The sequence below is a fragment of the Pocillopora damicornis genome, chromosome 9, assembly GCF_964200805.1.
Source record: "Pocillopora damicornis chromosome 9, jaPocDami1.2, whole genome shotgun sequence".
Taxonomy (NCBI): Eukaryota; Metazoa; Cnidaria; class Anthozoa; order Scleractinia; family Pocilloporidae; genus Pocillopora; species Pocillopora damicornis.
The window spans coordinates 19,630,226-19,646,136 of NC_142678.1; the positions used below are offsets into that span (position 1 = coordinate 19,630,226).

General features: G+C 36.9%; 2 protein-coding genes across 3 annotated transcripts in view; both read left to right on the forward strand.

Moving 5' to 3' along the window:
- The first annotated feature begins 1,688 nt into the window (after nucleotides 1-1,688).
- On the forward strand, nucleotides 1,689-2,594 carry LOC149040518 (histamine H2 receptor-like). The gene has a single exon (XM_089183358.1). The coding sequence runs from the start codon at nucleotides 1,689-1,691 to the stop codon at nucleotides 2,592-2,594; it is 906 nt and encodes a 301-aa protein (XP_089039484.1).
- An 8,381-nt stretch (nucleotides 2,595-10,975) lies between these two features.
- Nucleotides 10,976-15,911, forward strand: part of LOC149040519 (adenosine receptor A3-like) — a 5,779-nt gene continuing 843 nt past the window's right edge. Inside the window, exon 1 of one of the 2 annotated variants that reach the window (XM_089182464.1) lies at nucleotides 10,976-12,180. In XM_089182464.1, coding sequence (XP_089038590.1) covers nucleotides 11,069-11,977 — 909 coding nt within the window. In that variant the 5' untranslated portion in view covers nucleotides 10,976-11,068 and the 3' untranslated portion in view covers nucleotides 11,978-12,180. Of the gene's footprint in view, nucleotides 12,181-15,911 lie in introns of those variants that run through there. The other variant, XM_089182465.1, reaches the window with a different exon arrangement.

Consider the following 15,911-nt stretch of genomic DNA (forward strand, 5'->3'; position numbering starts at 1 on the left):
TATAATTCTGTTGCTATGGTCACCGACAATCTGAATTGGTGATTGAGCGCGATAAAATTGTCAACACTATTTTTACATCTGACTTTCGCGGTACGAATCAAGTTCACTTTGCCGCAAAGCCGCCGTAGTTTATGACTTCTCGAGTTTACCCAAACTCCTTTAAAAAGAGAAAACAAATTACAAATGGACCTCTTATTTCTAACGAATCGTTCAAAGCCGGTTAACTTGCCTGCTTCAATGATATAATTTCTCCCGTAAAAACCAAAAGCTTTCAAAGCTCTATTCAAGGATTTTACAAACTATTTATTTCCACTCGTTTGATGTGCTAATGTTGATTCTCTATATTCAGCTGTTTTGTGGGTGGATTTACCACCATACAGGACGTTAATTAAAATAACAATCGCCGAGGTTATGGGCGGATGCCTCTATCTGTAATTCTTGTTCAGCTGCACTAAAAATGTCGTTTTCCTTTCAGCTATTATCTGTCAATCATTCGGAAAAACTAAATTGGAGTTCTAAAAGTGATAAGTTTAGTCTGCATTGCACTCTTCCTCAGCCTGCTACTTTCTTTTCTATTTGAAAACCGCCCTTTCTGCATTTGACTTAAACTCAATTCGTTAAAATGATAAAAACACTTTCGTTATCATTGAGGTAAGTTCAAAATATTCTTAAGATTCGTTTGCAAATTCTGCCTTCGATGAGATGAGGAAAACTGAATCAATATGGACGGAAATGTGTCATTGATAATCTTAATAATCGTAACGCGACGAAAAAGATATCTTTCTCCAGCTTGTTGCTTATGATATTGACAAAGGAAGAAATTTATCCGAACCGGGAAAGACCATGACTAAACTTCTGGGTGTTGAAAACAAAAAATAAGAGATACTTTTGCTTTTAACAACACTTTTTAAAACACTTTCGTTATTATAAGTTCAAAATATTCTTAAGATTCGTTTGCAAATTCTGCCTTCGATGAGAGGAGGAAAACTGAATCAATATGGACGGAAATGTGTCACTGATAATCTTAATAATCGTAACGCGACGAAAAAGATATCTTTCTCTAGCTTGTTGCTTATGATATTTACAAAGGAAGAAATTTATCCGAACCGGGAAAGACCATGACTAAACTTCTGGGTGTAGAAAACAAAAAATAAGAGATGCTTTTGCTTTTAAAAATGCTCGTTACATTTCACCGTACCTACGGTTAATTTGTCTTAGGGTTAGAGGCGGTAGCAACAATAACCGTATTTCTAATAGCGGCACCGAGAAGAGGAGCGGGTCTTTCTATTAATTCTTTCTACAATATTTCCGGAAGATCTCTAAATTGTTTGTTGTCATCTGCATTTGGAGGCTATAAATTTCCTTCAAGCAATTGAGATCACTAGTGGCAAAGCTTTCCACTTATTCAGTGAACATCGAAAACGTTTTATATTATTATATTCGTCTTTTTCAAAAGAAAAAGAAATGAATAGGCTGAATGATTAAATTTCCGGATATGAATCTCGCATAAAGAAACACGAGGATCAGTTTTAGTTAGCAGACGAAACTTAGTTGGTCAAAACACGTTCAAAAAAATGAAGCAATAATTGACTTATTTCTTTATTGAGAATATTGAATTCGTATTTCATTTTACCTCTAATTGAACTGTTTTCTGTTATTTTTATAGCAGCCAACAGAGCTCAGAGAAAATGCATTCTATCGCTTCAGCTTCAGAGTGCATTCCTTGGCTTGTGGTCCTCATCATCGAATGTCTGGCCATTCTCATCCTTAACATCATCACCATTGTGGTTTTGGTGAAGATGAAGCGGCAGCTACAGCGGCGGAGTACATATTTGATCATCCATCAGGCGATAGTCGATCTTTTAGTGGGCGCAGTCTCTGTGCCGCTACAGATTGAACACTATATAGCGTGGTTCTGTCCGCTGTGGAAGTACAAACGCGAGACTATTTGGTCTTTGTATTTATCCACTGCATTTCAACTTCTATTCCTATTCACTTCCTTTACAAATCTTATGGCTATTTCCTTAGAACGGCTACACGCAACATTTTGTCCATTCAGGCATCGCTTTGTGAGGAAATGGGTTTATAGAGCCATAATTATTGTCATTTGGTTAATACCTATTGTTAGAGTAGCCGCTATAATTTTCTCATGGGAAATTGGTTATGTCGAGGTAATTAATACCTACTTTTATCTCCCATTTTATGCAGTTTCTCTATTTGTTATATGTGTATCTTACATCCTCGTTGTTATCAAAGTACGATGTAGTCGTCATCTTCAATTCCATTCTAGGTCCAAAAGAGAAAGAAAACTGACGGGTACTGCGCTTATTGTCTCACTTGTATCGTTACTTTGTTTTCTACCAACGATAATATATATAGCATGTTGTGGCCTTTCCTTAAATTATTTCCAGAATGCTCACATTTATCTGGCTGTGCTAGTTCTATTTTACGCTAACTCACTTGTAAATCCTATAATTTACGCTCTTCGGATGCCAGGATTCAGAGAAGGTTTATTACAGCTATTTTACAGGGTCCCAGACCTTTCTCGTATCGCCTCAGCAAATCTGCCACTTCGTAACCTTAGGAGAGCGTAGATTAAAAGTAAGAAAACTACCAGCATTTCCATTTTATGTTTTGGTTTCTATTGAAATCTTAACACTTGTAAAAAAGAGGAGGAGGAGGAGGAGGAGGAGGAGGAGGTATAGGAACAGGTAATTGATACAGTATAGTTTTGCCTTTAAATAGAAACAGTTTAATCAACTTTTTATAGGCCCAAAATTGTGATCATTAGCATAAGAGCTTGACTTGAACCAAAATAAATGTGACTTTTAACAAATCCGAGATGAATAACTTAGAGGGACTCTCCCACCCCCTCCCCCACCCACATTGATTGTGTGAACACGGAAAACAATTTTTTTCGGTTTTGTTGAAGAGCACTATGCGCAAAGGAAAGCAATTCAAAAATGTGTGAATAAAAAGTAAAAATCGTATTTACAACCTCTGGAATAACCACAGTTTTTATATGGACGGGAGTGTTTTACCGGGAAATAAAACACTGACGTCCACACTCGTAGTATCAATACGACCACCAGAGGAGGCATATTTTTCGTATGTAACACGTGGTGTGGTGATATTAAGCAACGACGACACGATTCGGGCCTGTTTAAACTTTGCTGAATGAACTTGGTTTGTTTGTTATTTGGAATATTGATAGGCAGCAAGATTCATTGAGGTAAGCGACGAAGATGTAAATCGGCATTTCCCGAACAACATGAGAACGAGAAAACCTAGATATCTTCTCGCCACCGAGTAAAATTCTAAGCTTATCTACCAGTGAGAGCAAAAGAGTCCCAAAACGTCGACCTTCTATTTTATTTATCATTTTTTATGAAATGGAGACAAAACGGCTCATCATATAAAAAACATTGCCAATTTTCAGGTGAAAACGTATTCAGCCCTGTAATTATAAGTATGTCATTCCACGGAAGGGTCTGAAGACTGGTTCACACGTGCGACACAAATGAAAACGCAAACGCAAATGGAAATGGAAGCCAGTTCACACGTCCAACGTAAATGCAAGGAAAGAGAGATACGCAAGCATAGTAAAAGTATTTTTCCAAGATGGCCACAATGATTGCGCTTTTGCCGATTCACACGTGTGAGAAGCGAACACAAATACTGGCTTAAGAAGATGAAAATGTTTTTATTACTTGGGTTGACGCTTGCGTTTGCGTTTGCATTTGCGTTGGGTGGTTCACACGATCAATTCCTTGCATTTGCAATTGCGTTTTGCTGAGGTCTCCTGGTGTGATTGATTGACCAAGGGAGGTGTGGGTATTACTCTCTTAGGAAATTAATTAAACTTTTTAGACGCAGCACAATAGAAATATTATACGTACTTCAAATCGTGTAATAACCCAAGTCTATGTGCCACTTTGGAACTTAAGAACATCTCGGATATATGGTTGGAAAGTTCGAAGGACGCTTGAATTTGATGTGTTCAGACAGCGAGTATTTGTATTGCTAAAAAAGATTTTGTGCCATCAGTTTTTTGCTTTCTTTCAAAGTATAATTAGGGACAGATACCTAAAATGAGGAAAATAGCCACGCTTTTTTTTTTGCAATGGGAGCGAAATAGAGGTTCAGCTTTTCATTCAGACCGAAGAGACCAAATTCTGTTGTTATCGTCCCTGAGGAATCCTGGTAACTGGTTGTGATAAAAATTGCAATTCTGATATAAGTTAACTAGCCTAATCCGAATCAAGTGACACCTTGCCGTAAGAGCCGCCATAGTTAATGACTTCTGAGGTTGACACACAGCCCTCTGCAACCCCGCCTCCCAGGGAGAAAAATACTGGTAAAGCGTATTTTTTCCAAAGCTGCGTTTATTGATTTAGGTTGAAATATTTAATTCATTAACGATCCACCCATTAATGGAGACTTAAGAAAAACAACAACAAACAAAAAATAGATAAATGAGTTTCCACAAGTTCGTCGAAACCGACTAGGGTGAATAATCGTGCACTGAGAGAGTACTCCATAGTTCTGCATTTCCGGTTTAAAACAACTCCTTCTTTAATGCTCCCCTGTCCCTAGCCCCCTTCGAGAGCAAGTACGGAAATATAAGTCCTCACTTGAATTGCCTCACTATGTATACATTTCCATACGTTTAAAATACAGCCTTCAAAACTTTATATTCGCCTATGTAAATTATGTAAATGAACACAAAAACTCCGGGACAAAATCGTCTCAAACAAAACAAAGACTATATAGGTACCGAACACCTTAAAACCCTCTGTTTGAATATCGCGGGTTGACTTTGGATTTTATATGATCTAGGGTCTTGCAAAATGGTTACGCGATACGCTCCAGTCTCTGAATTGAATCCTGACTGACTGACTCTTATGAGAGTTGACTAAAGATAGAAACAGTACAAATATCTAAATGATTAAAATGACAAGAAATGCATTTTTTCGCTTCTAGAAAACTAAGCAACGATACAAGTGCAAAGATTAGTGAGCTTCCGCTCAGTTTTCCTTCTCTTTTGAGTGGAACCAAAAATAATCCAGGAAGATGACTGAATTAACCTAACCAGCAACTGCACAGATAACTCAGAGAGAAATTAGATAGAATGAGGAACACATGACGGGGTTTCAAAAAAAAAAAACTCATAACTGCTGCTTCTTGCCATCAGAGGCATTAGAAACACCACTTTGTGTAGCCTATAACCAAATGATAAATATTTGGTGTTTTTATTGCTGCGGGGAAAGGCAGAACGTCGAGTTTTCAAATGGCAAGTATCAAAAAATCGGAATCATCATAAGGAGAAAATACTACCCTTTTTCACTGGAGTTAGAGTTAAGTTAAATACAAATGCACCGGCAGATCAAAAGAGTTAAATGTCACAGTGTAATTTTATTTTGTAAAGTTTTGTCAACTGGATCATTTTTTCCCTTTAAAGTCATATATTCTTAGTTACTAACCGACAGCTTTTAAAAAGTTCAACTCTGCGATCTAGGAAATAGCTCATCTCCGAGAATATTTTGCAGTTTGAAATTCGTTCAAATTAAGGCAATACAGGTGTATGCTTCTATCCAAAATTTCGGTTTAGCTGCTCTCAAATTAACACTTTCTGATTACCTCCCTTACTTCTGCTTCAATGATATAATTTCTCCCGTAAAAACAAAAAGCTTATGCTGATTCTCTATATTCCTTTGTTTTGTGGGTGAATTTACGACGATGCAGGACTTTAATCACACGAAGAATCGCGGAGTTTAGGCGGTTGCTTGTATCTGTAATTCTTGTTTAGCTGCACTAAAAATGCCCTTCTCCTTTCAGCTATTATCTGTCAATCATTCCGAAAAACCAAATTGAAGTTCCAATAGTGATAAGTTTAGTCTGCATTACATTCTTCCACAGCATGCTACTTCTTTTCTATTTGAAAACCGTCCTTTCTGCATTTGACTTAAAATACTGGTTTGTCTGAAAAGAAAGAAGAAAGAAACTTGAGCCTGTTTGAACTTTGCTGAATGAACTTGGTTTGTTTGTTGTTTGGAATATTAATTGACAGCAAGATTCGTTGTGGTAAGCGGGGAAGATGTAGATGTATTTCCCGAACAACAAGGGAACGAGAAAACCAAAATTTTTAAGGAATTTATCGAAAGTTGCGACTAAACACAGGTCAATTTTTCATCTGTCCGTGCTGAACGACCTTCAAAGGTTTGTAATGATCAGTGATGAGTGATCTTATAAGCTTTAAATTACTCCAAAACGATTCAGAGATTGTTAATATCTTGTCACAACCTCCACTAATTTCATTCAAATGTGACAAAAACATTTGGCAACTTTTCGGTCTAAATTTCAAACCAATGACCAACCTGGAACTTTCAAATGCGCTCGCTCACGATGCAAAACTTGTCCTTTCATTCATAACGTAGGTAAAATTTCGGGACCCAGGAGATCCATTAAGATCTCTTATGTGCACCTCAGCCAATGTCATTTACTGCATAACTTGCACTCATTAAAAAAAGTTATACATTAGGTGACCGATTCCGAGAACACCTTCGCGACGTAGAAAGAAATGACAAGGACGCATCCAAGCCAGTCGCAATACACTTCAGTCTCCCTAATCATTCTAAACAGCACATGGCAGTTTGCGGTCTTTCCCTACATCTAGGCATTTCGGAAAGCCACAAAACTCTAGGACAAAAATTTATCTTCCAAATCGGCATTCTTAATCCTCATGGTATCAACAAGCGCTAGCGCTTTTCATTCAATTAATTTATTCTTGTTTTCTCGTAACCATATTCTCACCAATAGCGTGGCTCCATTTTCTGCATATGAACCCGCACAAAACCCACAATTCCTTCAATCGTTATGACAAAGGACTAACGCTCGAAATGTAAGCCCTTAATCTCTTTACGGTGGCCAATTTACGTTTTCAACCCAGTTGATAACACTTAATTACCCTGTTATACTCTCCACCGACGCAGCACCGCAGTTTCTTTAGAAAGTTACCCCCTATGTTCATTTGATTAATACCTCACTCGTTTGTTGCGCTCGCTCGTTTAATACTGATCTGGCCACTCGAACATACAATTCATGTCTTCTCTTCACTGTGTAATATCCGCTATATATTGACCAGAGGGTACTCACAGCAGGCGTGTCTGTTTATGAACACGTAAACTCTCGCTAGGGGCTATTTTTTTGTTTGCAAAAGAGTCCAAAACGCAGACCTTTTATTTTTAATTAGAATTCTCTATGGAGAAGGTAGAACGTCGTGAAAGGAAAACAGAACGGCTCAACATAAAAGAAACATTGCCAATTGTCAGATTGAAAACGCATTCAGCTTTATAATTATAAGTATGTTGTTCTATCTAAGGATCTGAAGACTGGTTCACACGTGCGATGTAAATGCAAACGCAAACGCAAATGGAAATGCAAACGAGTTCACACGTTCAACGCAAACGCAAGGAAAGAGAGATACGCAAGCGCAAGAAGTATTTTTCCAAGATGGCCGACAATGATTGAGCTTCTGCCGATTCACACGTGTGGGAAGCGAACGCAAATACAAACTCCAGAAAATGAAAATGTTTCATCATACAAACTACTGTGTTATACAAAGATTTCCAGCCCTGAGGAAAGTGTGTTTGATATCACTAATCAGCTGCTGACACGTTACACGCCTTTCGCGCCGCTCGGTCAGGTTGATGAAAGAACGGCAAAGCCTTCACCATTCTCAATCCAAGGTCGTTTGTCGGAATATTTTCCAATTATGGCTGCAGGAAAACTGAAATATCCGTATCGACGCTTACAGACAGTGACGTTGAAACTTTCTTAGAAAGGAAAAATATCAGAATACGAAATGAAAAACCGAAAGTTGCGTATTTAGTGGCTTTAGTAATGGCATTTCTCGCGGTTGAGAAAGAAAATCGACAACTGGAAGATTTGCCATAGGCCGATTATGGCCGTTTACCTGAATGATTTCTTCCGCCGGTAAGGACCAATTCAATACCTGAGAATTTTTTATATTGAAAATTAGGCCCATTGTTTTTGTTGTGATTCAACGCATGTTTTCATATTGAGTGCGCCAATGCACTTTACAATTTGTATTCGGGGATTGTCGATCTTTTTATTTTCATTCATTAATAGAGTCGACTTTTCTTGTCAGTAAAGGGCTATTGTGTTTATATGAAAAACATAATACATGGTTGCTTGTAGATATGAAATTTCTCTTCTCGTGTTCAACTCGACATCTCACTCGTTCGCTGCGCTCACTCGTGAGTTGTCGAGTTAAACACTCGAAGAGAAATTCCATATGTAAGCACGCCCATGTATTATCAAGTGTTATTCTCTATTTTATTTCTTGCGTTGACGCTTGCGTTTGCATTTGCATTTGCGTTGGGGTAGGCCTCTCAAAGTTACATTAGGGATCTAGAACATCGGGGTCTAGCTTCAAAAAAGCATGAGAGGACAAAATAAAGAAAAAGACGAATGGCGAAACTACTAGTAAAATTATTATAGACTCGCTATTAAGGTTCCAAGCCGGTAAATATTTAAGTTTGCTTTCGGTATAATATTGACGGCGGTTTTTATATTACGATTTTTTTAAAAACAGGTTTCATGCCGATGCAATTCGAGTTATCCTGCATGGACAGACGACCTCTTATTAAATTGTTTTATTACGAACAGCTAACTACCGCAGTAAAACGATATTTTTTAAGTTTGTAATTTGCGACCGTTTTTCATCTCTTGATGTCAAGAGATTTTTTCGACCACTTTATCATTGCGTTTTATTGCGTTTAATAGAAAACAAGAGGGAAAAATCATTAAACGAGGCAGAACATTTAGCCATCGCAAACAAATACAAATTGAGAGTCTTAAGTTTCAAAATGGCTGATTTGTTTAAATGAGGGATTTCTAACAAAGCCATCAATATACGAGTCTTATAGTTCAGTGTATTAGATCAGCTACTTCAGTACAAAGAAGATCAATGTTTTTAAAAAGAGCAAATTATCTTGCCGAAATTAAAATCCTACTGTATATTTCACAAGAAAGGCTACAAGAAACATTCCGTCCATAGGTTTCGTTTTATGGGCAACTGGGTTTATGATGTCTACGTTTTGGATTGATTGGCAAACAGATGTAAGACTCCTGCAGTTTTCAAGAATTGAAGTGCGTGATCAATAGAAGTGTTTAGATGAGAGTCTATGTTTACAGTCTAACTACGGTTGTGACGTTCCAAACACGCGTGTATCTTCTGGGAAATATACTTTACAAAAGCAATGGAAGAGTACTCCAAACTTCGGCATTTCTGGTTTAAATAACTCTTTTTATCAAGCTTCCCCACCCCGATTCGAGAGAAAGTACGGCAATATAATATTAACTCTCACTTGAATTGCTTCATTATGTATATATTTCCAAACGTCTAAAATACAGCCTTCAAGAGTTTGGATTCGTTTATGTAAACTATGTAAATGAACGCAAAAACTCCGGGACAAAGTCGTCTCAAATAAAAGAAACTGTAGGTGCGAAAACACCTTAAAACCCGTCGCTTTGAATATTGCATGTTGACTTTAAGTTTTTATACGAGGGTTTCAATGAGGTGATGGCTTTTACGGTAACAGTTAAAATTTTTGGCCAATTTACGGCTAACAGTTAACACCTTTCCATTGTTTTCACCAGAAAAAAAATTTCTTTACGGCTAACTCTTTTTACGACTAACGGTTAAAATTTGTCAATTTTCACGCCTAAAGGCTAAATGCTTTGGGCGTCTGACGGCTCACGGTTAACCGCATTGAGGCCATCTTGTATGATCTGGGATCTGCAAATTGGTTACGCGATACACTCCTGCCTGTGAATCCTGCCTGAGCGTTGACGAGAAGACTCATATAAGAGTTGACTAAGGATAGAAACGGTACAAACATCTAAATGATTAAAATAAAAAGCACTGCATGTTGTCGCCTATAGAAAACTAAGCAACGATACAAGCGCAACGATTAATGGGCTTCCGAAGGATTTTCTTTCGCTTGGAGTGGAACGGAAAATAGTCGACGATGATGACTGAATTAACCTATCATTTTCCCCTTTATTACCTCCTTTATGATCCCGCCTGTGAGACAGTGAAACACAAGGCTGTTGATTAATTTTTTGTTCATGTAAATAGTTTCAGATGTGATATTACAGCAAAAAATCAGACTGTCTACTTTATGATTATTCTTTTGAAATACATTTGAAAACCGCCCTTTCTGCATTTGACTTAAACCCAATTCGTTGAAGGATAGAAACACTTTCGTTATCAGTGAGTTAAGTTCAAAATATTCTTAAGATTCGTTCGCAAATTCTGCTTTCGATGTGATGAGGAAAACTGAATCAATATGGACGGAAATATGTCATTGATACTCTTAATGATCGTAACGCGACGAAAAAGACCGCTTTCTCTAGTTTGTTGCCTATGATATTGACAAAGGAAGAAATTTATCAGAAGCGAGAATAGACAATGATTAAACTTTCTGGGTATAGAAAATAAAATATAAGAGATGTTTTTCCTTTTAAAAATGTTATTAATATTTCAACCCATCTACAGTTAATTAGTCTTTGAAATTTTCAAGGCGGTAACAACAACAACCGTATTTCTAAAAGCGACACCGAGAAGAGGAGCAGGTCTTTCTACTCAGTCTTTCTACTCTATTTCCAGAAAATCTCTAAATTTTTTGTTGCCGTCTGTTTTTGGAGGCTTTAAATTTTTTAAATTGAGATCACTAGTGGCCAAGCTTTCCGCTTATTTAGTGAATATCGAAAACTTTTTATAATATTAAATGCACCTTTATCGAAATAAAAAGCAGGAACAGGCTAAATGATTAAATTTCCGGGTATGAATCTCGCATAAAGAAACATGAGGATCAGTTTAAGTCAATGGACGAAACTTTGTTTTTCAAAACACGTCAAGGAAGCGTAAAAAGCAATATTTGACATATTTCTTTATTGAGAATATTGAATTTGTATTCATTTTATCTCAAATTGAACTGTTTTCTGTTATTTTTATGGCAGCTAACAGAGCTCGGAGAAAATGGAGCCTTTTTCCTCAGCTTCTCAGTGTATTCCATGGCTTGTGGTCCTCATCATCGAATGTCTGGCCATTGTCATCCTTAATATCATCACCATTGCTGTTTTTGTGAAGAAAAAGCGTCAGCTTCAGCGGCGGAGTACATATTTGATCATCCATCTGGCGATAGTCGATCTCTTGGTGGGCGCAGTCTCTGGGCCGCTGCAGATTGAAATAAAAATGGAGTGGCTCTGTCCTCTATGGAATTACAGACGAAAGACTCTTTGGTCTCATCGTTTATCTTTTTTATTTCTACATTTATTCTATTTCACTTCCCTTACAAATCTTATTGCCATCTCCTTAGAACGGCTACACGCAACATTTTGTCCATTCAGGCATCGCTTTGTAAGGAAATGGGTCTATAGAGCCATGATTATTGCCATTTGGTTAATAGCTATTGTTAGAGAAGCCGCCCAAATTTTCTTATGGGAAATTGGTTATTTCGAGGTAATTAATGCTTACTTGTATCTCCCATTTTATGCAGTTTCTCTATTCGTTATCTGTGTATCTTACATCCTCATTGTTATCAAAGTGCGATGTAGTCGTCATCCCCAATTCCATTCTAGGTCCAAAAGAGAAAGAAAACTGACGGGTACTGCGCTTATCGTCTCACTAGTATCTTTACTTTGTCTTCTACCAGGGACAATGTATGTAGCATGTATTCACCTTTCCTTTTCTTGTTTTATGATGTATTTTCATATTAAGATGGCTGTGGTAGTTCTATTCTTAGCTAATTCACTTGTAAATCCTATAATTTACGCTCTTCGGATGCCAGGATTCAGAGAAGGCTTATTAAAGCTAGTTTACAGGGTCCCAGACCTTCCTCGTATCGCCCTAGCAAACCTGCCACTTCGCAACCTTTGGAGAGCGTAGATTGATGGTAGGAAAACTATATATGAAATTTTTCTTTTAAATAACTTTAACTTCTTAGCCAAGCAACATGCATTTCCATTTAATTTTTTGGTGATATGAGAGTAGACTAAGGATAGAAACGGTACAAACATCTGAATGATTAAAATGAAAAGCGATGCACCTAGAAAACTAAACAACGATATAAGTGAAACGATCAGTGAGCTTCCGGTCAGTTAGGTTTTTCTTTGAGTGGAACGAAAAAAACATCGAGGAATCTTCAAATACAAAAAAATCGGAATTATTATGAGGAGAGAATACTTTCTTTTCCCTTTGGAGTTACTCTTAAATTAAGTAAAAATGCACCGATAGATCTAAAGAAATAAATGTCACCGTGTTATTCTATTTTCAAAAGTTTTGTCGGCTGCGCCACTTTTCCTCTTTAATATGACATATTCTCAGGTATTAACCGACAGCTTTTAAAAATTCAACTTTAGGATATAGGAAATGGCTCATTTCCGATAGTATTTTGCAGTTTAATTACGATAAAGTAGAGAGTTTCGTCCAAATGAACTCAATACAGCAAGTGTACGCTTCCATCCAAAATTTCGGTTCAGCTGCACTCAACTTAACATGCTCTAATTACGATCCCCCCTCTGGGACAGTGAAACGCAAGTCTGTCAATAAATGTTTTACTCATGAAAGTATTTTTATTTCAAGACATGAGATTACAACTGTATTAGTTTTAAAACAATAAGACTGTCTAATTTATAATTACACTTTTGAAGTCTTGTCCAGTATGTTTGCGTTACTTATGACCTACCTTGTAAGAAATTTAAGTCATTAATTAAGAAATTATTACCAACTTTCAGCAACGCAATTTTTATGTAACTCCACATTGTAGGATGCACGGTCTTTATCACCGCTTTAAAGATTTCCGTTCGTAAAACTTCAACCCATTTATCTTGCGAATACTTAATTGGAAATAACATCCACAGCTGTAATTAATAACCTAAGTAAAGTTAGGCAATTTCTTGAACTGAATATAATAAGGAACCAAGTTTACAGGAGAAGTTTACTTTTAATAAAAGAAAATGACCAGTTCAGTGCAGATATGATAAAGTAAAATCGATCAGAGAAGTTTTTTTAAAAGAACAGAGATAATTTTTTGGACCATTCATAAGTACGAACACTAAAAAATGCCTCGTATTTGAGTTTTGAAATGTTTTCTCAGCCACTTAAATTGCCTTGTTCTGTGATATAACCTCTCCTGTCAACACCAAAAGATTTTTTTTAATGAAACATCCACGGGATTTGAGAGCAGACACCACCAAGGCAAACACAACATTGACGGAAAATTACCAGCTAACGGAACGTGCACTTACTATAAATGATTCAGTTCATGTTAGTTGGTCATCTCAAGAAGAGAACTAATTTTTCTAATGAAACAAACATGGCTTTTTCATCACGATTTTACATGTTTTACGCTATATTAAATCTGCAAAGGAAAAAATATGAACGATCAAGACAAGTAAATCTAATTATGTCGCGATTCATACTCAAAATTAGTTTGTCATAAGATAAAAACACACAGTCTAAAATGAACCAACACCCTAAGAGAGATAGAACCAAATTAAAAAAAGGAAAGGTTCTAATGAGCAAGAAGCTTCCATTTCATTCACAAGCGAGACTTCCGATTTAAGGGGGCGGGAAATAATTTTTAGTTTCACGTGAAAAAAATCGAATGGAACAATGTTTATTAAGTTTTGTTAGAATAATTAATTGTCTCGCTTTTAAATAGAAAAGTCAACAAACATCATAGTTTTACTCACGCAGAAAAAAAAATAACACGAGTACAAATTGAGGAAAACTCAGAGCTAAATGGATATCTAGACTCATTATTTATTTTCTTCGTATTTGTGCCTATTTAAATGACGTCGACCGCCTCCACTCGTAGGTCCAAATTATTCTGTCACACGAGCACGACAACTCCTACCGCAATTATGCAAATTACGTCATGCAAGCCCTCACTGGACTCCTGCAAGGGCCTCTGTAAGGTAACATTTTGTGGATTTTTGTTTACCGTAGGCTAGTTAAAAGGTACGGGTTAGCAAGTCAAACAAGGGACAGAAACTTAAGATTCGTATGCGAGAGACCAGCGAAGTTTTTAATCGTATACCGTTGCTGGCATTGGTGCTTAATCGTTCTAGACAGAACGATGGCAGAATATCTCTGAAGAAAAAAACTTCAAATGATAAAAGACAAAGTAGTTTAACAAAAATGGGTATCAATTTGTTATTTGTTTCTGAAAAGGTTCTCCTGTACGATTTTGAGTAATTTCAAAGGCAGGAATGCTCCTTAACTCTTTGGTCACGCAATCAACGTATTGCGTGATTTTATGTCTTCCGTGTCCTATTTTGAAGAGTTTCCTGCGTCGCGACAACATTTGCCCAAAAAAAACTTTACGTCATTTTAAAGATCATTCCGTCGGAAATTTACATAAGTAATTTGGTGGAATTCTGCATAATGGCACATGGTGTTTATCATTTTTTTTATGAGAATGGTAGAACGTCGTGAAATGGAAACAGCATGGCTCAACATAAAAGAAACATTGCCAGATTGAAAACTTATTCAGCTCTGTTATTATAGGTATGTCATTCCATCGAAGGATCTGAAGACTGGTTCACATGTGCGATGCAAATGAAAACGTAAACGCAAATGGTAATGCGAGCGAGTTCACACGTCCAACGCAAACCCAGGGAAAGACAGATACGCAAGCGCAGTAGAGGTATTTTTCCAAGATGACCGACAATGATTGAGTTTTTGCCGATTCACACGTGTGGGAAGCGAACACAATGCAAGTTTAAAAAAATTAAAATGTTCTTGTCACTTGCGTTGACGGTTGCGTTTGCATTTGGATTTGCATTTGCGTTGGGGTGTTTCACACGTGTAATCCCTTGCATTTGCATTTGCGTTTACGTTTGCTGAGGTTCTCCTTGTGTGATTGATTGACCGAGGGAGGTGTGTGTACTAATCCTATTACACTCTTAGGAAATTAATTCTAGTTTTCAGAGCCGGCCTAATACCTTAGAAGTACTTTAAATCGTGTAATAGCCCAAGTCGATGTACCACTTTGGAAATTAACAACATTTCGGATAAATGGTTGGAAAGTACGAGGGATGTTTGAATTTGATGTGTTCAAGCAGTGATTATTTATTTTGCCAAAAAAAGGATTTTATGTTTTTGCGTTCTTTCAAAGTGTGACTAGGGACCGAGAACTGAAATGAGGAAAAGAGCCGAGCTTCTTTTTGCAATAGCTGTGACACAAAGATTCTGGTTATATAAATCAATACCCTGTTATTTCATTCAGGCCGGAGAAACTAAAGTCTGTTGTTATCGTCACTGACAATCCTGGTAACCGGTTGTGATAAAAATTGCAATTCTGATCTAAGCTGATTAGCCCAATCTGCAATCCCGCCTTTCTGGGAGGAAAAAATTTTTATCTATCAGTTAAAAAATTGCGTCTACCAAAAAAACTTTTGGTCCTTTCGGGTTAGGGGATATTCTCTCAAAACTGCACCCAAACTAAGAACGCTTTGCAATGGTTTTGAGAAATTCAGGTCCTGAATATTCCAGATGGTATACTGGTAAACCATAATTTTTCCAAAGTTGTGTTTTTTGATTCGGGTTGAAATATTCACTTTTTCAGCGATCCACCCATTTATGGAGACTTAATAGAAACGAAAAAGAAAAAGCAAATAAAACAAAAGAAAACAAAAAAAGATAGATAAGAGAAAAAAAGAAACTCATGTATCCTAACACTTGCACTCTGCTCTTTAACCCTTTAACTCCCCGATCTGATTGTTAATTCTCCCCTCTACCTGCTGCCCATTTCCTTGTAAATTTAGTTATGAGAATTTTGTTTAAGATCAAATGAACAACTTCTACCTGATAAGCT

Excerpts from the sequence above, each read along its gene's own strand:
- LOC149040518 (XM_089183358.1), top strand. The coding sequence starts at position 1,689 with ATGCATTCTATCGCTTCAGCTTCAGAGTGCATTCCTTGGCTTGTGGTC.